The sequence below is a fragment of the Acanthopagrus latus genome, chromosome 21 (assembly GCF_904848185.1).
Source record: "Acanthopagrus latus isolate v.2019 chromosome 21, fAcaLat1.1, whole genome shotgun sequence".
In the NCBI taxonomy this organism is placed as follows: Eukaryota; Metazoa; Chordata; class Actinopteri; order Spariformes; family Sparidae; genus Acanthopagrus; species Acanthopagrus latus.
The window spans coordinates 6801023-6825213 of NC_051059.1; the positions used below are offsets into that span (position 1 = coordinate 6801023).

General features: G+C 40.3%; 3 protein-coding genes across 3 annotated transcripts in view; all 3 read right to left on the reverse strand.

Moving 5' to 3' along the window:
- Positions 1 to 147: 147 nt before the first annotated feature.
- Positions 148 to 22702, reverse strand: LOC119011181. The gene is made up of 27 exons (XM_037084111.1): positions 22558 to 22702; positions 21428 to 21910; positions 18346 to 18464; positions 18179 to 18210; positions 17455 to 17560; positions 12965 to 13469; positions 12667 to 12808; positions 11355 to 11472; positions 10957 to 11142; positions 10803 to 10858; positions 9431 to 9517; positions 9122 to 9289; positions 8910 to 9034; positions 7816 to 7892; positions 7669 to 7736; positions 7446 to 7570; positions 5778 to 5889; positions 5164 to 5339; positions 4936 to 5041; positions 3507 to 3636; positions 3368 to 3423; positions 3224 to 3287; positions 2988 to 3052; positions 2788 to 2899; positions 2525 to 2652; positions 1598 to 1980; positions 148 to 552 (listed from the first exon to the last, which is right to left on the reverse strand). The coding sequence occupies exons 2-27, from the start codon at positions 21892 to 21894 to the stop codon at positions 417 to 419; spliced, it is 3849 nt and encodes a 1282-aa protein (XP_036940006.1). The 5' UTR covers positions 21895 to 21910; positions 22558 to 22702; the 3' UTR covers positions 148 to 416.
- LOC119011512 (ciliogenesis associated TTC17 interacting protein) lies at positions 7139 to 11652 on the reverse strand. The gene is made up of 9 exons (XM_037084693.1): positions 11355 to 11652; positions 10957 to 11142; positions 10803 to 10858; positions 9431 to 9517; positions 9122 to 9289; positions 8910 to 9034; positions 7816 to 7892; positions 7669 to 7736; positions 7139 to 7570 (listed from the first exon to the last, which is right to left on the reverse strand). Exons 1-9 carry the CDS (start codon positions 11470 to 11472, stop codon positions 7382 to 7384), a joined length of 1074 nt encoding a protein of 357 aa, XP_036940588.1. The 5' UTR covers positions 11473 to 11652; the 3' UTR covers positions 7139 to 7381.
- Positions 22703 to 23411: 709 nt separating the features above from the next.
- Positions 23412 to 24191, reverse strand: part of LOC119011511 (caspase-8-like) — a 3744-nt gene continuing 2964 nt past the window's right edge. Inside the window, exons 5-6 of the mRNA XM_037084692.1 lie at positions 23878 to 24191; positions 23412 to 23703 (exon numbers count right to left, since the gene is read on the reverse strand). The exon at positions 23878 to 24191 is cut by the window's right edge and continues 242 nt beyond it. Of these exons, the coding sequence (XP_036940587.1) occupies positions 23553 to 23703; positions 23878 to 24191 (465 nt within the window). The 3' untranslated portion in view covers positions 23412 to 23552. The remainder of the gene's footprint in view (positions 23704 to 23877) is intronic.

A 24191-nucleotide genomic window follows, 5' to 3' on the forward strand; every position in this document is an offset into this window, starting at 1 on the left:
CCCAAATTATTTATCCACCACATTATTTCACTCTTATGTCCACACCTTTATCCAAGTCATTACACGCACTATTGTGTTGTATCAATTGTATCGAGGTGGAGGAGGGTTTGTGAAATGAGCTATGACATTCATCACAAGTGCAACCGCTTTGCTTTGACAAAAAGAAACTTTTTTATTGATTTTTCCTAAATTTCATTGGAATAATCACAAAAAATTTCAACATATTTTCTCAGAACGGCTTCTGTAACATTTAATTTTCCATGATGGTTTTTGTTCTTAAGATTAAGAATAGGAGACATCAGCGCGCACACACACACACGCACACACACACACACAGTCATACACACAATTACACTACTGTGTTCCGATGTGAATCCAGGATTATGGCACATTTCCAGCGTTGCACCTGGTCCCCGTCACACGCGTTTGAGGACGAGCTTCTTGGTGAGGGTGTATTTGGGCTCTGGCATTTGTTTGAAGCTTTTATACTCTCCTTTGCTGACCTCCCTGTTCACACGTGTCAGGATGCTGAGTATATCGTCGTTTGCAGCGCTGCATAGAAAACATTGCAAACACATTACAAATTACATTGAAAAACAAATCTTGTCTTGTTTTTTTTTCACAACCCGAAAGATGTTCACTTTACTGTCATGGAGGAGCAAAGACAACAAAAAATATTCACACTTAAAAAGCCTGCCAGCTCCTCTTCGGTAAGTTAGAGCTGAGGAAGCCTTTTGGATGAGAGGTGAAACGTCTTCAATAAAACTGAAACAAGTCCAGTTGCCTACGATACAGCACTTGGACTAATCATGACCTGGATGACTGAAAGCCTTAGTCAACATTTATCAATATAGTATTTCAACATTTTAATTCAACTAGCAGGTTATACACTTCCATTCTTATAACTGTACATAATGTATAGGGCCCCTAAAATTCCAAAATGTTATATAGTTTTTAATCCTGTGCACACAAGATTATCATCATAACTTGTTCACAAAAGGCAACTAGAATTGTACCTCCACCAAGGCCTAACAGTCCTTTTCATTCAAACGAGGCTGATCCAGTATTAAACTTGATGGATCTGTATCAGTCTAAACTTCAAACAACCAGTAATGACAATAATAAATAATGAAATTGTATTCTGCCACCTTAACACATCTGTTGTTTTTCATCAGCATCTAAGAATTATTCCCTGAGAAATTAACATAAATGTGTGGGAAAATGTCCTCCCTCTCATTGTTAAAGAACTTGAGAAAAACTTCCTGGATACGTCCTTTCATCAGGATCTGCACCAAAATTAATTAGGTCAAGTTTTGTGTAATCCTACTGACAAACCAACCAACAAACCAAAACACCAACAAACGGGCACATTTGGTGTAGGTAATTATTTTGCGGGTATGAGAAAATATCTTGTTTGCACAAGATAACATATATCAACTTACTTACTGAAGGGGCTCCATTATAATATGATGTAGATTTGATTCAAAAATAAATCTGCACTATGATGGAAACTTTATCATGGATCAGTGAGTGCTCATAAATTTGACTTTCCTGGGCAAAGTTTAGTCTCAAAAGGTGTCATCTTCAACTCTCTTACCTATCTGCTGACCTCAGGAGCTGCCTACACAGCTCTTGGATGTAGATGGAGCCTAACACAGTGTTTCGAAACGACCTGCACTCTGGCACGGTGGCCATGCCCAGCAGGAAGTCAGCTTCTGCAGGCACCGTCTGGCCGTGTACAGGACCTGCGTCGTCCTCCAGATACCTCTCTCCGTCCTCCTCTTGGCTCAGGGCACATGGCTGGGCTCCGAACTGGTAGCCCCTTCCCTGACACGCCTGGATGAAGAACAGCTTGGGCTTCCCTGCTAAGCTGGGAGCTCTCACGCTCGTGAAGGGCTGTGTGAATTCCTTCAAACACACCTTGTTCTCATCAGTCCCAAACACACACCCAATGTCTCCGTGTGAGAGCACGCATACCACCTAAAATCAAAGGCACGTCTAAGGTTAACTTGGATTTCGATATGATTCCCACTGAAACATTTCTAATGTAACTGAATGTGAACATGAAATGATTTTGTATGCTCTACAAGTATAAATGGATTAAGATTTTGGTAAAATTAACCCGTTAGCTATCTTGATGAAGAGAGACTGATAACACTCTCATGTCATTAGGGTAGCCATGAGGATGTAGCACGCTCTCTGCAGAGCTCCTCAGGATACATTTAAGACTTGGGACCTATTTAATAAAAGGAAATTTGATTGAATGAATGAAAGTTTGATGGAAAACCAGTCAAACTGATGTGGCTTGTAATCATTCAGGCCTGCTATTATTATAACAATCGTTCCTATAGTTAATAAATTACTGCTAACTGGAGAAGGGGAAAAAAAGTTGTTGGTTTTACCGACTGAAAATGATTACCTTGAAACTTTACAGGACAGACATGAGAGCGGTATCGATCTTCTGAAGTATGTACACTTGTAACCGACTGCTGTTACAGCTATGAAGGCTTGTGACGCTGCTCACCAGGACATCGTGGCTGGAAAAATTCCTTTTGCCCAGGGTTTTGATTTCACGTCGCATGTCTTCTGCAGTCAAGTTGTTGTGCACCTCCATGTCAAAGCCAAGCTGTATGAACACGTTGCAGAGAGCCTCTGTGTCACACAGAAGAGAGAACAAACTGAAGCATACTGGTAGATTTGTCTTATGTCACATCATATTATATATGATGAAAGTCATAAGCAGTACAAGAACAAATCAGGTCACATGTGAGATACGTGGATACATACTCTCATCCACCTGAGTACCGGCTCTATCTTTAAACTCTGGTCCACGGAATTGCTCATTGTTGATGACCATACACACGCCACGAGGGTTACGTGTCAGGGTGTAGTATTCTGTCTAAAAGGGCACAAGCACACCCACATGGACAAAACATGAATATCAATAAATAAGGGAAAGGATGTGAGGATGTGTGTTTGCTTGTTACCGGATCAGGCGAAGAGGAGGACTCAATGTTTGGTTCTGCATCAGGGACAACACTCTGTCCTACATCTGCAAAACACAGACAGCAGAAACGTATATCCCTCGTATGCGTGACAAATAGCATGAAATGGATATCGATAACAGTGAGGTAAGCAGTGGTACATTCTTTTAGGGGTAATCATTCAATGGCTTGTGCTCAAATGAACAGCAAGTCTGTGAGTGATGCAAAGGGAGACGTACTTCTGGGCTGAGTCTCAGATATGGAAAGGGTAGTTTGATTCTGCAGAGGAGAGCTGTTCACCCTCTGTGGAAAGAAAGCCAAGTCTTCAGTATAGTGGCTCATTATGGTATCAACTGTGTACAAACACACATTTACACACACACCTGGTAATCCATGCTGACACGAGGTAGTGATGCAGTGTGACCTGGCCGGTTCACACCTAAAGAGGACAGAATCATCTTGTGAATTTGATTGTAATTCAACATTTACATGTGTATGCATTTGTGTGAGTGCGTCTCATACCTTGCATGTAGTCGTGAACAGTCGATGCCAGCTGTTGATCAAACTCCAACAGTGTTGTGTACAGATGATCAAGCTTCGTGCTCGACAGTAAACCAACCTTTTCCATCTCAGCGAACACGTCCAGGGCCGTCTGTGAACAGAGAAAACTTGTTTGAGTCTGTGTGTGTGTGTGTGTGTGTGTGTGCGTGTGTGTGTGTAAAGACTTTTGAGCTGCAACTTCTGGTGCAGCAGTAAAGATGTGAGTTATCAATGCAAAGTGCCAAATGTCAGGTGTGCGTTTTTATGGAATGAATGTTGCATACAAACTTGTGACCAAAAGCTGTGAGGAAGAACTCTACAAGCCAGTAAATATGTATCTAATTTTAATTTACATTTACAAATGTATAATGTTAAATGAATGAGCTCTGAAAAGGCAGCCCTCAAGGATACACACATGAGAAACACATGTTTGTTTGTTTTGTCTGCCGAACACTCCACATTGCACCAGTTCTAGTACTAATAATGGCTGAAGTTCACCTGATAGGCCAAACAAGGAAACATAATTCAAAGCTGAGGACATCCAAAACGTCCAGCAGAGGGTGCCCACATCATTTGAGTGACTTACACTTTACATGTAATTGAGGCGGCAATGAAACTGCAACCCGGCTCCTACTCAGAACTGGGTTGTAGTTTCAGTTTTCCCTTTGCCTTATTATAAAGAGAAAGATCTTTGTTGACTGTTTTTTTGTGCCTAAACAAACTAAACACACAAACTGCCTTTGTTTTCACGATTACATAAACTAAATACACAAACTGACTTATAAAAGACAACACAATTTCATACTGTTCAACTTTGTTTATATGTGGCGGACCCTGCCACCTTTCTAGCTTCAAACAGTGTACTGGGGACCTTAGTTTCTTCTGATAACAGCTTTTGGAGAATGCAAGTTCAGGCTGTTACCTTGTTAATATTGTAAATATTTAAATTCTAAGTTTGAATTTCTCCTCCAGAACTACATAGTGCCCCTTAAAATCAAGACAACTCATAACGAAAGCAGCAAACTGTATATTAAACTAACGAAACTATACATGTTTCTTTTATTCAATCGTGGCAACACCTTCAACTTTTTAATCTTTTCAAATGTACTTAAAACTGTTGGGAACATTTTGTAGATTAAAAAAAAGCAAGCTGCAGGTAAATGTAATAGTTAACAATGCAATTCTAAGGGAAATGCACAACTAGAGCGACTCATGAATGTTGGTCAGGGTTACAGTTAACGTACGGCTGTAATCACTGAGTTACGCTGATTTCAGTGAAGAGATTTGAAATGTTCACCTTTAACTAATGTTGTATATTAACCCTTAGAGCAAGAGGAAAAAAGAAAAAAAAGTGAAGTCTATATGACATAATTTCTTCTATAATAATGCGTGTGGCAGGGTGTGATCTTACACGGCATGTGTCAATGTGCCTTCTGCCCAACTTGTCACTCAACAGAAACTTCATCATTTCGAGATTTTTCTCAGTCACGTCCTGATATATCTGGTACAGCATCACCCTGACAGAAAGAGCAGAGGGAGAGGCAGAGAAACAACACGAGACACAAGATTCAAACTTTGGGAATGAAAGTGACTGTACTGTATTGTAATCCTGTCCTGCCGTTATTCGCTCAAATTTCACCTGTAATCTGACAGGATTGGATTTGAGTCAGTTTCTTCTGGTGGGCTGCTGTCGGTCTCCAGCAGGCTGACGAGGTCTGCCCTGCGAATAGTACTGAGCAGCTGAGAAAGGAAGGAAGGGTTCTCCAGAAGACATTTTTCTTCTAGTCTCTCGAACAGAACCCTTGCATCCGTAATCTGTATTTAAAAAACAAACAAGAGACACAAAAAAACACTGTGAAGACAAACTTTGAATGGAGAATGGTAGCAGTGTGCATGAACTGCTGTCTATAAAACACAACCCCTGTAGAGAAATAAGTTTAACTGGTTATGATCCTACAAGTCCCAAAGCTGTGCTGCAATATGAATTTGACTTTAGCTTTATTCTTAGTTACTGTCTATATGACTTGAGTGTAAAGCACTTGATTTTGTTTTGGTATAGCTTTTCAAAATAAGTATGAATCCCGTTATAAGTCAGGAGATTGAGCAAATACATTTGTATCGAATGGCACTTTTATTTTGGTGGAGGCCATAAAATAGGTTATCTCTAGTGGAATTAGTAAATGTTCAATCAGACATTATTCCTCAGACAGGAAACCGAGACAAAGACAACAGTACAACATATATGTGGCTCACCCCCTCTAGGCGTTTCCTGTTGATAACATCAAGACACAAGAAGCAGAGAGCAGCCACTTCCGACGATTCCAAATTGTCGTCTATGCGTGACAGTGTTGGCCGGTCCATCATGGATCATGGCCTGGTGCTCAGCTCACCTTGCACTACAGGTTCATTCAGTCAGCAGAGAGGAAAACAGAGAGACAAGCAGGAAGTAATAAGCGAAGGTGTGCATTTTATGGCAGACACTAACATGAGGCGTAATGGACTTTGACAAAAAAAAAATGGAGAAAAAATATTGCATCATCAAATAGCTAGAGACTATGCAGATCCACAGATGGCATACAGAAACCACTTTTATAATTGCTGCGGTATGATATTATGATAAAATATTAATCATCAACATATGTGATAAATATGGGAGAAAGAACAGTACGATCCCTGTAGATATACTGTGAAAGTACTCAGTTAAAGTACTCCATGGCCCAGTCCCAGATTATAACCTGTGTGCAGTATGAAGAGCTCGGACAGGATCCTGCTGACTGTTATCAAGCTTTAAGACTACAGGGAACAGTTTAAAATGCTGGGTCACCTCACTCTTTCTGGGCACTTGTGTGGTGCAGTTCACCAATCCCCCTTTTCTCATCTCTTTCTTGATTTTAAATTTTACTCGGGACAGGAAATTTGATATTGGCCACATCATCAGAGCGTAAACATCTACAATGACGTCACAGGAAAACGTCACCAGTGACGACACTTATGTTTTTACAAAACAATTTTAAAAGTTGTGACTCAGACCTGGACGACACCACACACGGTAAAATAACGTCAATGTTAACATTACAATAAAGTCATATTAACTTTATGTTACTTCATCAGCCTTAGGTAACGTTTTAATAGCTAGGTGTGCGGGCTAACCATCGTCTGTCTGACGTATCTTTACGACGTTGAAACTTACCGACGTCAGCTAAAGCTGACAGATGCGTCTTCCTCGTTTCTAACGACTAATTCTTTAGTTTAAGTTGTTGCTTTAATTTTTGGCGTCACTCGTCCAGCCAGTAAAAGATGCCCAGTGAAAACTTTCCGACCTTCCTCTGAGACTTCGCCTGTCGTTTCGCTTTCAGAAGAAATGAGCGGAAGTTGTTCGATGAGCGGCTTCTGTATCAAGCCTTCAAAATAAAATTTCAAATAGTCAGGTAATTCTTTCTTTGGACTCAACTACATGAGGCTGCGCAAGAACAGTCATAAGTGTCATACAGCTCCAGTTTTAACTATTTGGAGAAGTATGTAGCACGTAGCTTTATTCATCAACTTTTTTCAAGACATTTATTATGAAGATAGACTCACGTTACGTCTGCTAAGACATGCCATTACTGTTCAGACAAGATTGACATTTTTAATTTAACAAAATAAAACTACAAACACAGTTTTAAATAAACCACTTTACTCACATTACTTCAAGTATTTTTTTTCTTAGCAAGATCACACAGCTCAGTTGAGGTCTCAGGTAAGAAAGGTGTTGTTCCCAACTATACTACTAGTCATGAGTCACTCAGAAATAAAGACCAACCCAAGTGCAATTTTGAAATGTCAGACAAAAATATAAAGATACACAAAGGTTGCTCTCAGAGTGAAGGGGATTTCAGGCTTGGTTCTGGAGGAGGGCGGGAGGCAAAAGGGAGGAAGTACTCTCTAGCAAACTGGAAGACATCATCTGGTTTCCTTAGAAGCAAGAACTGCAAGAAGTCCGAAATTAGGGCACGAATCTCGGGATGTTGTCTCAGGTACGAGGCATGATCCTCCCTCAGCTCCTCCTGTCCCAAAGAGACAATAAAACACATTCATAATATTACTCAGGTACAGTCGAACTGAGTAAATTAGGCAAATATTAAGCCAGAACATTACTGTTCACCTTTCTGTCCAAGAAGCTGGAGCGCATCTGCATGTCTTCTTCCCAAACCAGGGGGATCTTCTCAAAACCTAACACGAACACACACGCACACACATTTGAAGAAACTTTCCTTACAGAAACATTTTTCGTGCGTGTGCAGACGATTACCTTTTTCTAGCTGTGATGGCAGCTGCAGAAGTCTTATGGTGACCGGTGAGCCCACCTGCACTCTGCTGGCCAAGTGCCTGAGCAGAGATCGGTTTGATTCACAATGAGTTTTATGGATGCAGAGCTTTAGTGTTGGTTGAGAAGTACACTATGCAAAAGCACATTTAAAAAAAGCTTAAAAAACACAGGCACAGAAGAAGGTGACTGAAGATGATTATTAGTTATTATCTTTCTTGTTCTCTCTTTCCTCATTTACATTTATCATTATATTCACATATTATTGAATTCAGTTTTGCTCACACTCATCCACATACCGATGCATCTTTGGTCACTTATTTGATTGCAATTGCAGTTACAAATCCAGCAAAAATAATAATCATCATCAGTTTAATATGTTTTACAGTGATAATGAAATGGAGATATTAGCATTCATACTAAAATGTTACACATAGATGCAATATACAATATTGTCAAAATAACTGCACTGTTTATTTTACACCATTTGTTTTCACACAGTTCAGCCCTAATAATTAGTCATGTTTGAGTAATGTGGTTTCTAAAATGGTCTAAAGTATTAACTTTCCTTGGCCTATGAACAATTTACGAGAATTGCTGCTTTAGGAATAGTTCTAGTTCTTCTTACAATTGCAAGGAAAACAAACTACCTTATTATTTATCAATATTTTGCTGAGTATAGCTCTGAATACCAAAGGTGATATGAACACCACAACCCTAAACTTGACCTGATCTGTTACATAATAAGAACAGAAAAAATCAATGTCAAGTCCTTTTTGTACATTTCAGTGTACTGGTGTCAGTGTCCCAATGTTGACAGTTACATGAAGATACATTAAATCCTTCCTATTTCAAGTGCTCCAAGTCATAATGCTGTTGTTACCGGTGGCCAAATTAAAATGGCAAATTTCAACAGTACAACACCAAACCATACCAAACCATTTCATTTGACAAACCGTGTAACCCTAAACACTGGTGTAGTAATTTAGTGCAGCTGCAAACAGTGAAAGAATTGTCCCTGTTTGAGTATGACAGTCCAACAAGTACTAGATCCTGAAGATAGTAGTCACTGAGCTTACCCATCAGCCAGGAAGTAGCAGTGCCAGGTCGTGGGGCTGTCCTCCACTGAGTGAACAATCCTCTCCACTCCAAACACCTCCACCATCTCACTCCCAACCTCCAGCTGCTTCAGACCCAGTTCGCCCTGACCACAGACAAAAAGAAAATCAACTATTCAACTATTCTAACAACACACGGAATCAACAAGTCATAATACGATATAACTACTCACAAAAGTGGTGTGGATGATTTGTAGTCCCTGGTCGAAGGAGATGAAGGTCATGTGTTCTGGCACCTTCTTCCTCAGAGCGATCAGGCGCATCAGCAGCAGGTTTGAACCCTCGGTCAGCAGCCCTCTTAGGACAGGCATGGGGTAAGAAATGCGCTCTGTCGTCACATCCTGTAAATGCACAAGAAAGGATTACACCTTACAGAAATTTCAGTTAAAAATTAAGCATTAAATTCTATGGATGGTGGTGTAAAAACCCATTCCATCATAAAATGACATCAAACATGAAAACTCCAGCGTTTTCTCTCCCACCTCTCCTACAGCGGTAACTTTATCGATCACCATCTGCCCATCACGCTGCACCATGTGACACCTCTTGTCCAAACTGTGGCCCTCAAGCTGAAAAAGGAATTCATATGCGATTAAAGGCAGGTTATATAACATAAGAATGACAAGATGTGCCATAAGTGTAAAAGACAGGAAAGCACCAGAGGACATGTGTTGCAACCGTATGAGATTTTCACGGTAAAAATATAACGCTTGATTCAATTAAAATATTACAACAAATAAAAAGGGTGGTTAGAGCACCTGAGTTCCTGTATATTGCCCCATTTGTTTTATCATTATTTTGCTGTACTTCAATCAGATTGAGCTTTTACTCACTGAAGGGAAGAGAAATTGCAGACTTGTACATAAATCGTTGCTGTACATATATTAAGAGAGCTGAAAGAAACGTATTCCCTTATGCAAGCCCATTTCTTTTGTCATTTAAAAGTCAGACATTTTGTTAAGAATAATATAAAATATTTTGAAAGCTTACCCTAGGAGCATGGCACAACAACCTGATTTGAAACACCTTGTCTCAAAATGTGTTTTACTGTTTTTAAACATGAGTTGTATCATCTGAATATATCAAATCCGCCTCGGGGAAGATCATGGTGTGAAGTTGCCTGAGGTGTTGTGGAAGGAAGGGATCCATGAAAGTTCAGTCAGTGCAAGGCTGCAATTAATCCAGTTTAAAGAGATGCATAGATTACATTATTCTAAAGAGAGAAATAAGATGTATCCTAATGTTACTGATACATGTGACAGATGCAATACAGCAAATGGTTCTATTGGCCATATTCCCCACTCTTACGTTTTTCCCTTTTGGCAGGATATCTATAGTTGGTATTGCAAAATGTCTTATCTAAATATTGAACCTGATGTATTGGCTGCCTCTTATGCTCGGTATTGACAGAGAGAATCATTCCGCAGGAATGGAAGGCTACCAGTGCTCCTTGTTTTTCTAGATGCATTAGGGAATTCGTCTCTGGCATACATCTTGAAAGGCTCTGTGAAAGTATCTGGGCCCAGTTATTAGACATTTTAATATTCCCGGTTTTGATGAAAGCTCCCGCTCTTTATCATATGTTTTGTTAAGGCTGAAACTCTGGTGTAGATGTTTAAGTCTGATCTGGCTTTCTGTGGTTGTTGTCTATGTTGTTGTGTTTCCTGTTTGCTTGTTTGTTTTGTTTTTGAATGCGGGGTATGTGTGTTTGCTGTTTGGTTTGTGGTTTGTGAAAATCAAATATAATAATTTATTTAAAAAAGAAAATATCAGGGAATGAAAAAAACTCTGCTGGTCTGATATAAGAGATCTGGTGCGTTAAAATGAAAGTAAGGGAAGCTTGCTAAGGCTCACCTTGACATACTCATGGTAATTTTCCTCCAGGACCTCCAGGTCGGTGGTCAGGTAGGCTTGAGTTGGACAAAGGACATGAAGACACTGAAACATCTGTTAATGGACAAAACAATGGCGATGAAGCTGTCTTTCCAGCCCCTGCCTTCCCCCTCACCTGTGACTGTTGTTCCACAGGGGCAGTCATCGATGGCTCCCTGGCTCTGAGCATGCAGCAGCACACAGGGCTGCTGGGCTCTGCGGGCAAACTCCACCGACACGCTGAACCTGCCCAGGTCCCGGCCGCTCTCCGACACGGTGACCAGAGAGTCTGGAAACACACACTCCTGCAGCTCTGCGGGCTCTGAGAGAAGCGGGTCAGACTTCAGCTGGGTCACGAGCTTGTTTCATAGAGAACACTTATTATTTTCTGCTCGGTTCAGTTGGTTAAGTGTCAGGGGCAGGTCAAGAGACGTGCCAAAACCAGGTGGTGCTAACTCTCAGGCGCACTCAGCCTGAGTCTCCTTACTGTACGGGCACCTTAGAGCAGCATCGATAATACACTGTTAAACTCACCGATGCTGGACATGAATGTGATCGCTTCGTCAGAGGCTTTCAAATCCTCTCCCTGGTCGAGTTCCTCGGTCTTCGCGAAAGCACCGGCAGGAGTGTCGTCCTGCGGCGACGCTTCCATCTTTATTGGACGGCAGATAGTGGAAAAAGTGCCTGCGTAGTTGGAGCAGCTTTAAGAGACGGACTTTTGTTGCGACGGATAGGTTGTTTTTATCATTTTTCTAGCAAGCGCCTCGTCCTTTGCTGTACGTCTATGTGCGGCGTCTTTTCCGAACGGAGCCCAATAATTGTCATGGCAACGACGCTGCAGTGCCGTAAAGGCAGTTGTATGTGCGCAGCCGAGTCCGGAGGAAAGCTATTTCCCGCCAACAACGGTGCGCACACAAATAAATCCATTTTCACTGATTGAGTGTGTTGTATGGAAGCTCTTTTTCCCCAGTTAAACAATAAATAAAGAAAGCAAGGAAAGATGAAAACTAAGCTTGATGAAACAACATTACTCATCACTTGACATAATTATGACACAATAAGTCATATGTGTAGGATTCAAAGCCATAAATATGACTCTAATTTAAACAATTATGAGGTCCCCAGTTAAGCAATAAAGAAAGCAAGGAAAGATGAAAACTAAGCTTGATAAAAAAAATAAAAAATAAATTCTTTAACTGGTGGATATGGGCGTCCTTTATAATGTGTGTTGGTTGAGTCCATTTTGAATTAGACGACTTTTTAGTTACTAAGAGTAACAATAGATCAGAACAACAACAATAATTAACAATAACTACATTATCAAAAACGAATCCAAGTACACTAATATGTTTTTATGTCTGTCTTTGTCACACATTATTGTTATCTATATTCCTGGCCTCTATTTTATGTTCTTCATTGGAATGTCCTAAATATGCAGGCCTACTGTTTGTGGTTGAATAATAAATAATAATGGGAAGAAAACTTTTAAACCATACAAATTGCAGTAACTTAAATAAAGATTTCTTTTGTAACATTGTCAGATACTCAGTGTGCATGTGTAAGTCTAGTAGACAACAATAATGACTTTTTATGTAAGTAACTACTGAATAGTGCATTGACGGCTTCTGTTTGCAAAAAGTTGTGTCGAAGATGTTTAAGCTAATTAATTGTCATATGCAAAATCAGAGAAAACAGTTGTTGCCAATTAAATATTTAATTCTCAGACTCCCTCCAACAGTGCTCAAACAATATGTAAAAGAAAATCACATAAAAATCTAAATTCTAAGATGATATGAGACATGGTGTACAGATTAACAATTACATTATTTGTGGTGATTAAGTTTCAACTTTGATGCGGTGAGAACACAAGTGCCTTCCTCAGGTTGTTTCTAACTTCAGGGATTTGCAGTCCAACACCGCGCCCGGGCACCTCTTTCTGGCTTACTTCATCGATCACGTGATGGAAGATGGTGGTGATGTCTTCACCCCTAAAACAAAACAGTTGAGGATTATGTTACTATCTCACTACAGGGGCAGAGATTAAAATTCAAAAGAGTGTAAACTGCATGGTAACATTCATGTCATCAGATCTAGCTAATATTTTTGGATGTTTGAAGGAACACAGCAGTTCATTTTACATTTACCTCAGACAGCCCTCCTTTAGCTGCCGACACACAGATTGGATGAACCAGGTCCCCGATATTGTGTTTCTATATGACGGCTGGCCAAGAAGACTTGCATGGGCAACTAGAACATCAGTGTCCAGAGGGTAAGATGAACAATCTCCACCATATTCACTGGCGGCCTGGATCAGGAACACTTTGGGCTTGCCAGTGAGGGCTGAATGGTCGGTTGCCTTGAAGGTTCCAGTTATGTCTTTAATAGAGAGGTCATTTCCGTCAATTCCAGTGACAAAAATGCCCTGTCCATGGCTGAGAATAGAACAGAAAAAGGCATCGCCATGTTTAGGAGCCTCCTGAAGATCAGTGAATCTGCTGCCGGACCACTCCTTAACACTGAACTGCTGCAGCTGAGAGAGGTCACTGAGGGAAGCGAAGCACTTCAGTGCCTGATCCATCTGGTCCCTGGTTTGGTCTTTACACATCAGCACTCTGAAGCCCAGCCAGCTGAACACCTCTGCCAAACTTTCTGCAAGACATGTAATTAAACAAATGTACTTAGGCTTAAACTACCATCAAATAAGTCAACAGTGTATCCCTGTGAACCCGTCTACTTTGTGACATACGGGCATCTTGGTCAGTTCCACGTCGTTGCTTCCAGAAAACTGAATCTCTGAAGTTCTCGTTGTTTATGATCACACACAGGCCGGTGGGCTGGCTGTTCAGCTGGTACTGCTCGTCCACAAAAAAAAACAAAACAAAAAACAGTGGATAATGTTTGTCATTTCATTATTTTATGCTGTAGAACTTTTTCTTAACAGGTCACCTCGCTTTTCCTTACAAGTTTATTAAGCAATACAAAATGACGCATCTAATGTTCTGTATACTAATAGAGACTAACAAGCACGCGTCCGCAGGCTTTGAGGTAAAAATGTGTCTAGTTATTATCTGTGAGGAAAAACTATTTAACACCACTCTTTTTCTCTGGCCCAAATAAAATAATGTGCTGTTTCAATATTAGCTAGAGACCGCACCTGCTTTTGTTTCCACTTCTCTTGTGACGGACCATCTGAGGAAATCAGAGTGAAACAGAATTACAGCCCTGACATTAACACTTTTTTTTAACACCAAAATGATTTATGTTAACATACCACCGTGCTCAGCTGAAGAGGATTGGATTGGTGTAGGTAAAAGGCTGGTGTTTGTCCACCGTATCTTCTTCAGGTCAGGGAAAGTGTTTTTAATTTCCTCATCAGTTTGCAGGAGGTCCAGGAAGGCTCGGCAGGTGTCATCTCCTTTATCCATGATCTTATCCAAAAGCTCATTGATTAGCCCCTCGTCATCTACTTTCATGCTTTTAAGGTTGTTGTACTCCCGTCTAGTTAACAGTCCCTTCTCGTCAACCATGTTGAGGATTAGCCTGTGGTCTGCACGCAAAATCGTCTGAATGACTGTTTTATTACGTCTCACTGTGTCTTTGGCTGCCATGCTGAATCTGACGCAGCGAAACAGGAAGACCAAAGAAGAGGATTTAGGAGAAGATGGCCTGGAGAAGCATGGAAAGAGTACTGAAAATATGTACTCAAGTACAAGCGCAGTTACATCGCTGAAATATACTCAGTTACAACTAAAAATACTGGCATGAAAATAATTCTTGTTATAATATACATAAGTAAAAGTGCAAAGTATTCTTCTGAGAGGCTACACTCTTACTTTTTAACAGTTGATGTCTGATGCAACAGCAAGCATTCAATCAAAGGGGTTTCTGTTTTTCTTGCTCTCGTTCGTGATAAGACAGCCTTATTGGCTACAAAAATGCAGATGAGAGATTTAAATATTAACGGGGCACTATGTCGTTTTAGAGAAGAAAATCAAACACAGAATTCTAATTCACATGAGATGTGTCCCTAATAAAGTTTGAATCAATTAATAAAGTTTGAACTGAATTTAATGAATATTTCCAGTGTGAATGAGGTAATAACTACACAGTGCACCTTTATTTCAAATTATACACAGAAGCCAAGTATGAGTTTATAAGTAACTAAGTAGATTACATGGTGTACTGCTTGCTGTGGTACAAGTAGAATTACAGACCCCCCAAAAATAGTACCTTAAGTAGCCTTCCCTTAAAGAAAATAACTTAAATGTTATTTGAGTAGAGTACTTACCTTCACCCTGCCTGTCAAACTGAAAGAGCTCCCTGTAACAGACTGCAGTACTGCTTTGACACTCAAGAGTGTCTCCAACATCAGGGAGCACGTTTTTACAAAAAGAAGTCAACTAACTAGCTGGTTGGAATTCAAGCCAACTTAAGACTTTTACTTCCGGTCCTGCAGACTTACAATCAGTTGGCTAAATACCTTTTCTACGACAATGTGAAGAACCGTAACTTAATTTAACTACTGTACTTAAAAACTATCTACAGAAATACAGTGGTGACAACATATTAAATATGTATAAACTGTACAGGCGGACTGTACCTGAGTACTTTTCGTCCTTAACCCCGCCGCTTTCGTTTTTGTACTAACAGTTGAGGCGGTCAGAGAATCAGTGCCGATGGATGGAAGTGAAGTGTGGCTGACACCTAGTGGAGAAATCTTCACCGAGTCACGTTAAAACACATGTAATGTATGGAATACCATTTTAGTCTAGAGACACACAAATACATGAAGGAATGAATACATAAGCGAGCAAGCGTATGCCATGAATACTTGTGCCTATGAAATCCATAAAAGAGGAAATAAATAGGCCTATAAATTAACACAAGTGTGTAGAAGTTCATGAGAAGCATCTAAAATGACATACTACATGATAAACGTCCCTCTATCACATTACTAGTTACCATCTTTTGACATGTAGCTTATAAATATACCACAGCTGTAGCCGACTGGCTGTTTTCCAACACGTTTTCCTTTGCTATTAAAAAGAAACATTAAAGGACAAGTTCACCTTTTTTGCAACCTTTTTAAAGCAGATATCTTCACTGTAGCCGCTGAGCTATAAGTGTTAGCGTGCACCGAGTCAACAGTAGTTGCACAAAACATGTTTTCAAATAGATTTCAGAACTTTGATTGGATTATGCTGGACAAGCTGTATGGATCCACTCAAAGTTTTTTTTTTTTTTCACATTTAAACAAGTCCCCATGTGCTTCAGTTGTTCAGGAGGATACTCCTGAAATGTTTTGTGGACTATGACACGAGTGCATATAATGACTGAATTTTCATTTTTGGGTGAACTTCTCCTTTACAAATATTGTTTTAGGAACATCTTCAGATACTACATATACATATATCAGTCAAGGGGGGTTAATAAACAGCCTCCCCATGAAACACGAACACAAAGAAAACAAAACACAATCAAAATCAAAACAGATTTATTCTGAGGCACACATCTATGACAGTATAGAAGACAGTGGTTTAATGTGATGATTTAGAGAAATAAAAGAGTTAAAATGATAAAAAAAAAAAAAGATAGAGTACATGTTAAAGACATCCCTCCCTCTAAGATAATTATAGATCCTTAATTAAGACATTAAGTAGACTATGTTTAAACACAAGTCTCTTCCTCAGGGTGAACCTAACTTCAGACATCTGCTTCACTTTTCCAGGTTGCTCCTTTACTGCTTCTTTCTTGCTCACTTCATTGTTCACACAGCTGAGTATGGTCATCATGTCGTCGCCCCTAAAACCACAAACAGTGTTGAAAAACATATTATTATCGCTTCTCAGTGACGTTTACAGTTAGACTGCATGGTAAGGTTAATATCATCAGATCTATTCTAAAAATCATATTGTACTGTAGACTTTATTGCATTTTGGATATTTCAAGCCACACTGTTGATTCTTGAGTTACATATTTACCTGGAGCAGCCCTCTTTTAGCTGCTGACACACAGACTGGATGAACCAGCTCCCATCTTTTATGTGTCTGAACGATTTGTAGTCTTCAACAGTTGCAATGGCCACCAGAAAATCGGCTTCCTCAGGAATGTATGGTGACTGAGAATCATCAGCCTCCAGATCTTCTGACAACACTCCCAGGTGTGCCTGCTCTCCCTGGCAGGCCTGGATCAGGAACACTTTGGGCTTGTTAGTGAGGGCTGATTGGTTCGTCGCCTTGAAGGTTCTAGTTATATGTTTAATGGGGAGGGACTTCCCATCAATCCCCTTGACCACACCTCTCTCTCCATGACTCAAAATACAGCAAATGAAGGCATCGCCATGTTTAAGTGATGGAGGAGCCTCCTTAATATCAGTGAATTCGGTGCCGGACCACTCCTTCACATTGAACTCATGCAGCTGAGAGAGATCGCTGAGGGAGGCGAAGCACTTCAGTGCCTGATCCATCTGGTCGCTGGGTTGGTCTTTACACATCAGCACTCTGAAGCCCAGCCAGCTGAACACCTCTGCCAAACTTTCTGCAACAAAATTAATTTAAAAAACATAATTAAGCTACAATCACCAAAAAAGAAGACACTAGTGTAAACCTGTGAATATGTCTACTTTGTGACATACGGGCATCTTTGTTGGTTCCACGTCTTTGATTCATATACGTGAAGTTCTCGTTGTTCATGATGACGCAGAGGCCAGTGGGCCGGCTGTTCAGCTGGTACTGATCAGCCTAGAAACAACAGAAACAGTTGGACACAAACACATTAATGAACAACTGGAGTTGTAATTCAAGACTTTTCTTCACTAGTTTAAATATCATTAAATCTCACAATATTACAAATCTGATATTTTATCTGTAAATACATGAGTGTCACAGAAACAGTCATTTCTTGCAGCATCACTCTGTAATTCATTCAGGCATTCATTTATTTTTTTTATACTCCATAATTAGTTACAAATTAATTAACATCTATTCAAATGATGAACGTGTTGACCGTCCTATGTTTTTGTTTGTAAATTACTTGTTCAGATGAACTATTTATTGACAGATCAATATTTCAGTTGTAAATTCTTTTCAGAATATCTTTTGATTTATCAAAATATAAATTACTCTGTAAACTGTTCATGCATTATTATATATATATATATATATATTTATATATATATATATATATATATTTCTTTTAAACTGTTTGACTACATTTCTTTTTATTTGACATTAGCTATTAATATATGACACACTTTATTTTCATTTCCATGACACTTGTTGTCCTCCATAAACACACGCTAACCAGCATGTGTCTGCAGGCCTTGAGGTGAACACTTGTCTTGTAATTAAAGGCCTCACCTCTTTACGCCTCTTCTCTTGTGACGGACCATCTGAGGGGAACAGAGCGAGACAGAATGACGCCTCCAAACATGAAACTCAACATCATGTGAAGCAGACAGAAGGCTGGCAGGTGACTTCTACTAGACACAGTCATCTCTACACCGACAGGATTTATGTCAACATACCGCTGTGTTTAGCTGAAGAGGCCTGGACTGGTGTAGAAAGGCTGGTGTTGGTCCACTGTATCTCCTTCTGAATGGCTGTTTCATTAAGTCTCACTGTGTCTTTGGCTGCCATGCTGAAACTGACACAGCGAAACAGGAAGACCAAAGAAGAGGATTAGGAGAAGATAGACTGGAGAATCATGGAACGAGTACTTAAAATCTGTACCCAAGTACGAGTGCAGTTGCATCACTGAAATATTACTCAATTACAACTAAAACTACTGGCATGAATATAATAGTTATTATTATAATTATTATAATATACTTAAGTAAAAGTGCAAAGCCAGCCAAGCTGTGCATCACCAGGCCTGTCTGCTTCAGCGGCTGTCAAGTTTGTCCAGGGCTTATACAAAGATCCGTAATCAAGTGATCTGGCATATTTGCCTCTTCTTATTTTATCCTCTATTCATTTCTTCAGTGCAGTCTATGGCTTCGTGATGATTTATTTTTGTTTCATCTTGATCTGTAAACTTTTTTCTGCCCCTGACACTCCCCGTATAGGTTAAGTGATCCTTTCCGTTTAATATTTTACCAAGATATGTGGCCTTGCATTCCGGCTGTTGTATCTATTTTTTTGTCTGGTGTTAACATATCACTGCTCTTGCTTCACTTTACAGTCTTTACAGTTTTTTTTTTTTCTTTTCCCCAATTTTCTCTGTTTTCCTTCATGTGTATGTATATTTTTTATTACTATTATTTTATTTTTCTCTCACACTGACTACCCTGACTAACTGAAAATGGAAGGGATGAACATTACCATTGTGTATATTTTGGAATGGATTGACTGCAAAGTTTACGACCGTTACGTTGTGGCAATAGAGTGTTTTTTTGTTTTTTTTTTACCTGTGTGCTGCAACTTGGCACGCTCGGCCTGGTCAGGCGCCTTGCCCTATTTCATCACGCTGTTGGCTTGTGGGCAGGGGGTGGCAGTCATGGGGGTGGAGATATACTGGTGCAACTTCCACCCAGGCCCCCTAATATCACTGTATGTTAAGTTCTAACTCCTTGACAACGCCTAGGGTCGCTTTAAGATTTACTAGTTGGCATGTCAAGGGGCTAAATTCTCCTGTAAAGTCTAACACAGTGCTTAACCATCTGAAACAGCTAAAAACTAAAATTGCCTTTCTACAGGAAACTCATCTCAAGCCATCAGATTTGGTGTTACAGTGTTACAATTCTTGTCCATAAATCAGCCCCACTTTCTGTGTCCAAGGTCATATCAGACCCCAATGAGCGCTTTGTTATCATTTCAGGGGAAATCTGAATCAACAATCTGACTTATGCGAATGTGTGTGGTCCAAATTGGGACAATGTGGGTTTTTTTAAAAAAAACTTTTTTTCCTCCCTCCCTGATTTACTTTCCTGCCAGCTCATCCTCTGAGGTGACTTTAACTGTTGTCTTGATCCTTCACTTGACCGCTCGTCTAACAAGCCGTGTGTCCGGTCTAAATCATCCAAAGTCACTCAGGTGTTGATGGAGCACTATGCAGTCTCAGATGTGTAGCGTTTTTTTCAATCCTAGCGCCAAGTAGTTCTCTTTCTTCACCCCTGTCCATGGTACCTTATTTCTAATTGAATGTAAATGAGTCTCCTCCGTCAGCTCATGCTCCTATAGCCCTATTGTAATCTCAGACCATGCAGCGGCCATAGCTGACGTTCGCCTTCCTGGTAGATCCCTGCCGCGATGCCCCTGGCGCTTTAATTCGTGACTTCTTCGTGATTCCAATTTTGTTAATACTATCAACAGTCGCACTGACCTCTTTATTTCCACTAATGTTGATCTGGCTGTGTCTGCGGCAACAATCTGGGAGACATGCGAATCCTATTTAAGGGGAGAAGAAATGTCGTACTCCGCTTATCAATGAGGGATTGCTGCTGAAAAGGGTCCTTGTCTCTCCAGTGCTATATCACAACTACAAAGAAAATATATAGACTCACATGACACAGATCTTTTTAAGGAACTGCTCATGAAAAAAGCAGAATTTCTATCATCATTTTTATGAATTCGGAGATAAACCGAGTAGACTACTCGCTCACCAAATCCGACAATCTTCTTCGTCGATGCATATTGCCCAAATTAATACTACCAATGGAACAACTATTAATCCTCAAACCATTGGTGATCAATTCAGGGGCTTTTATAGTTTGTGACTATTTCTGGTTACAAACTAAATCTTCAGAAAAGTGAGCTTGATCGTGGGATTGTATCTGTCAAACATCTTTACATTGAGGGAATATTGGCATCCTTTGACCAACTAGTGGCTGTATTCAAATTGCAGAGATCCCACTTCTTCAGGTTTTTACAAGTCAGAGACTTTGTTCGCAATCGCTTCCCTGGCTTCCCTGCTAGTCCTCCTTCCTCCTTCTACTCTGATTGGCACTATTCTAAATATTAACCCCTACCTCAAAGGTACCATCTCAGAGCTATACTAACCTCTCCTTACAAACCATCTTCATCCTCTGATAAATTGAGCACCATTTGGTCCTGGGACCTTAACACAGAGATAGAGCCTGAGGTCTGGCAGTGCGCTTTGAAATGGGTCCAAGGGATGCTTAACCATTTAGGAATTTAGAGAAAATCAAACACTCCCTTCGTGATTCCAATGACCATTTTTTAAAGATTTGGTCACCTTTTCAAGAGCACAACCAGTCCCTCCAGCTGGATGCCCCCCAACTGGCAGACGCCCCCCTGAACTGCACCTTCTTGTGGCTCCTGGCTGGGTCACGTTTCCTTCCTTCAAAGCGTCTCGCTTTTTGTTTTTTTCTTTGTCTTATTGTTTTGTTTTCAGTTTTTTTCTCCATCGGTATTATGTGTTTCCAGGTTTGTGATTCTGTGTGGGTACTGACAAGCTTTATCCTCTTGTTTTAAGTAACGCCACTTTCTGTTATTAGTGATGACCTCATCTACATACAAGCATCTGCTGTATCTCACTCAGATGTAAATAAGGCTCTGTGTCTGTTCTTTTTGTTGAAAACTCAATAAACCAATCGTATTTAAAAAAGAAAATGCAAAATTAAATTGGTAGCAGTTCGGAGAGCTCACTTGTAGCCATGTGAGGGTTGGACTGGACGTGGGTCGATGATTTCAATGATCTGGATTCGATCTGGATCCCAGACACAATCCCCCGCCAGACCGCTCTTCATCATCTCACAGTCGGGTGGCACCCAGGCAGTGTCGTAGCCGTGGTCGTGCCAGCTCTTCTGTATTGGGTGGCCTTGATACCTGATGGCTTTCACTCTCCCCACCCTGACCGAAACCTTAAGGACGGCCCAGTCAGACTCAGGGTGACCAATGGGATAGCGGCTCGCTTTCTGCAGGTCTCTGTGGAGGTAGACGCCGCGGCCCAGCATCCCGTCTTCAGGCTGGCAAAAACCAGATCTCAGGATTGCTTGAGCGTTCTGCTTGGTGGTGCCATAGTACATGATGTACCTTCTATCACCTGCAGAGAGGCCCAGACGACTTAAACCAGCAGATATGCCAGAGTCATCTTCAGCCGACTCGTACAGCATGTTGGTGTCAGTATCGCTGTAGGAGAGAAGTTTAATACTGTTCAGATTCCTTTAAAACATAATAAGCCTGAAAGTTGTAAAAAAAAAAAAAAAAAAAAAGAGAAAAGAAAAAAAGATCTTTCTCTTCTGATTTAAAGTTCTTCCCAAACTACAGTGCACCTTCATTTCACATTGGAAGCCAAATTGGATTTTAAACGTATCTAGGCAGATGACATGGTTTACAGCTTACTAAGGTACGAGTAGAATTACAGACCAAAAGAAATACTCAAAAGAGTTAAAGTAGCCTTCCGTAAAAAAAAAAAAAAAAAAAAAATCACTTAAATACAGTTATTTGAGTAGCTGTACTTAGTTCCACCCTGCCTGTCAGCACTGGGCTTTTGGTTTACAGAGTCAAACTCTAAGAGCTTATTCTAACACACTGCAGTACTGCTTTGACACTCAAGAGTGTCTCCAACATCAGGGAGCATGTTTCTATAAAAAGAGGTCAACTGACTAGCTGGCTGGAATTCAAGCTTGCCTCAGACTTTTACCTCGGGTGCAGCAGACTTACAGTCAGCTGGATAAATACCTTTACTACGACAATGTTAAGAACTGTAACTTAACTGTAACTACTGAACATAAAAAACATATTAAGTATTTTGGTACCGTTAGGACGGACTGTACCTCAGCACTCCTCGTCTTTCCCCCCGCCGCTGGTTTCGGTTTCAGGCTGATCGGTGAGTCGGTCAGAATCTGTGCCGCCGCAGACGGTGGATGAGGTGTGACTGCCACCTAGTGGAGGAATCTTCACCGAGGCACATTCAAACGCCTGTAAAATATGGAATGAAGGAATGAATAATAAGTAAGACAGCATATGACATGAATAATTTGCCTATGAAATAAATAAAGGAGGAAATAAACAGGCCCAGATAAATCAACACTAGTATGTTAAAGTTTATAAGAAGCATCTAAAACGTCTTTTCCCTCTATCACATAATTACTGGTTACTATCTTTTGACATTTGGCTTATAAATATACCACAGCTGTAGCCGACTGACTGTGTTCCAACACGTTTTCCTTTGCTAGTAAAAAGAAACATTAAAGGACAAGTTCACCTTTTTTGCAACCTTTTTAAAGCAGATATCTTCACTGTAGCTGCTGAGCTAAAAGTGTTAGCGTGCACCGAGTCAACAGTAGCTGTGCGAGCTCTGCTGCACGTCGAAGGTGGAAAAAAAACATCTTTTCAAATCAATTTCAGATCTTTGATTGGATTACCCTGGACAACCTGTATGGAGCCACCTAATGTTTGGGGTTTTTTTTAACATTTAAAACAAGTCCCCATCTGCATTAGTTGTTCAGGATACTCCTGAAATGTTTTATGGACTATGAAATGAGTATATGATGATTGAATTTTCATTTTTGGGTGAACTTATCCTTTACAAATACTGTTTTACGAACATCTTCACATACAGAGATCAGTCAAGGGGGCAATAAATGGCCTCCCCATGAAACACGGACACAAAGAATTCAAAACACAATCAAAATCAAAACAGATTTATTCTGAGGCACACGTCTGTGACTGTATAGAAGACAGTGGTTCAGAGTGATGATTTAGAAAAATAAAAGATTTAAAACGATAAAAAAAGGTAGAAAACATGTTTAAGAAATCCCTCCCCCCGTCAATAATGACGTGGTGTCAACACAAGTCTCTTCCTCAGGGTGAACCTAACTTCAGGCATCTGCTTCACTTTTCCAGGTTGCTCCTTTACTGCTTCTTTCTTGCTCACTTCATTGTTCACACAGCTGAGTATGGTCGTCATGTTGTCACCCCTAAAACCACAAACAGTGTTGAAAAACATATTATTATCGCTTCTCAGTGACGTTTACAGTTAGACTGCATGGTAAGGTTAATATCATCAGATCTATTCTATAAATCATATTGTAGACTTTATTGCATTTTGGATATTTCAAGCCACACTGTTGATCCTTGAGTTACATATTTACCTGGAGCAGCCCTCCTTTAGCTGCTGACACACAGACTGGATGAACCAGCTCCCATCTTTTATGTGTCTGAACGATTTGTAGTCTTCAACAGTTGAAATGACCACCAGAAAATCGGCTTCCTCAGGAATGTATAGTGACTGAGAATCATCAGCCTCCAGATCTTTCGACAACACTCCCAGGTGTGCCTGCTTTCCCTGGCAGGCCTGGATCAGGAACACTTTGGGCTTGTCAGTGAGGGCCGATTGGTCGGTCGCCTTGAAGGTTCTAGTTATTTGTTTAATGGGGAGGGACTTCCCATCAATCCCCTTGACCGC

Excerpts from the sequence above, each read along its gene's own strand:
- LOC119011181 (XM_037084111.1), bottom strand. The coding sequence starts at position 21,894 with ATGCTGTACGAGTCGGCTGAAGATGACTCTGGCATATCTGCTGGTTTA. Across the intron at positions 18,211-18,345 it reads CTCTTCAGCTAAACACAGCG|ATGGTCCGTCACAAGAGAAG; the intron begins GTATGTTGACAT and ends TGTTCCCCTCAG. Across the intron at positions 12,809-12,964 it reads CTAAAGGAGGGCTGTCTGAG|GGGTGAAGACATCACCACCA; the intron begins GTAAATGTAAAA and ends GTTTTGTTTTAG.
- LOC119011512 (XM_037084693.1), bottom strand. The coding sequence starts at position 11,472 with ATGGAAGCGTCGCCGCAGGACGACACTCCTGCCGGTGCTTTCGCGAAG. Across the intron at positions 9,518-10,802 it reads ATTACCATGAGTATGTCAAG|CTTGAGGGCCACAGTTTGGA; the intron begins GTGAGCCTTAGC and ends TTCCTTTTTCAG. Across the intron at positions 9,035-9,121 it reads AAATCATCCACACCACTTTT|GGCGAACTGGGTCTGAAGCA; the intron begins GTGAGTAGTTAT and ends GTCTGTGGTCAG.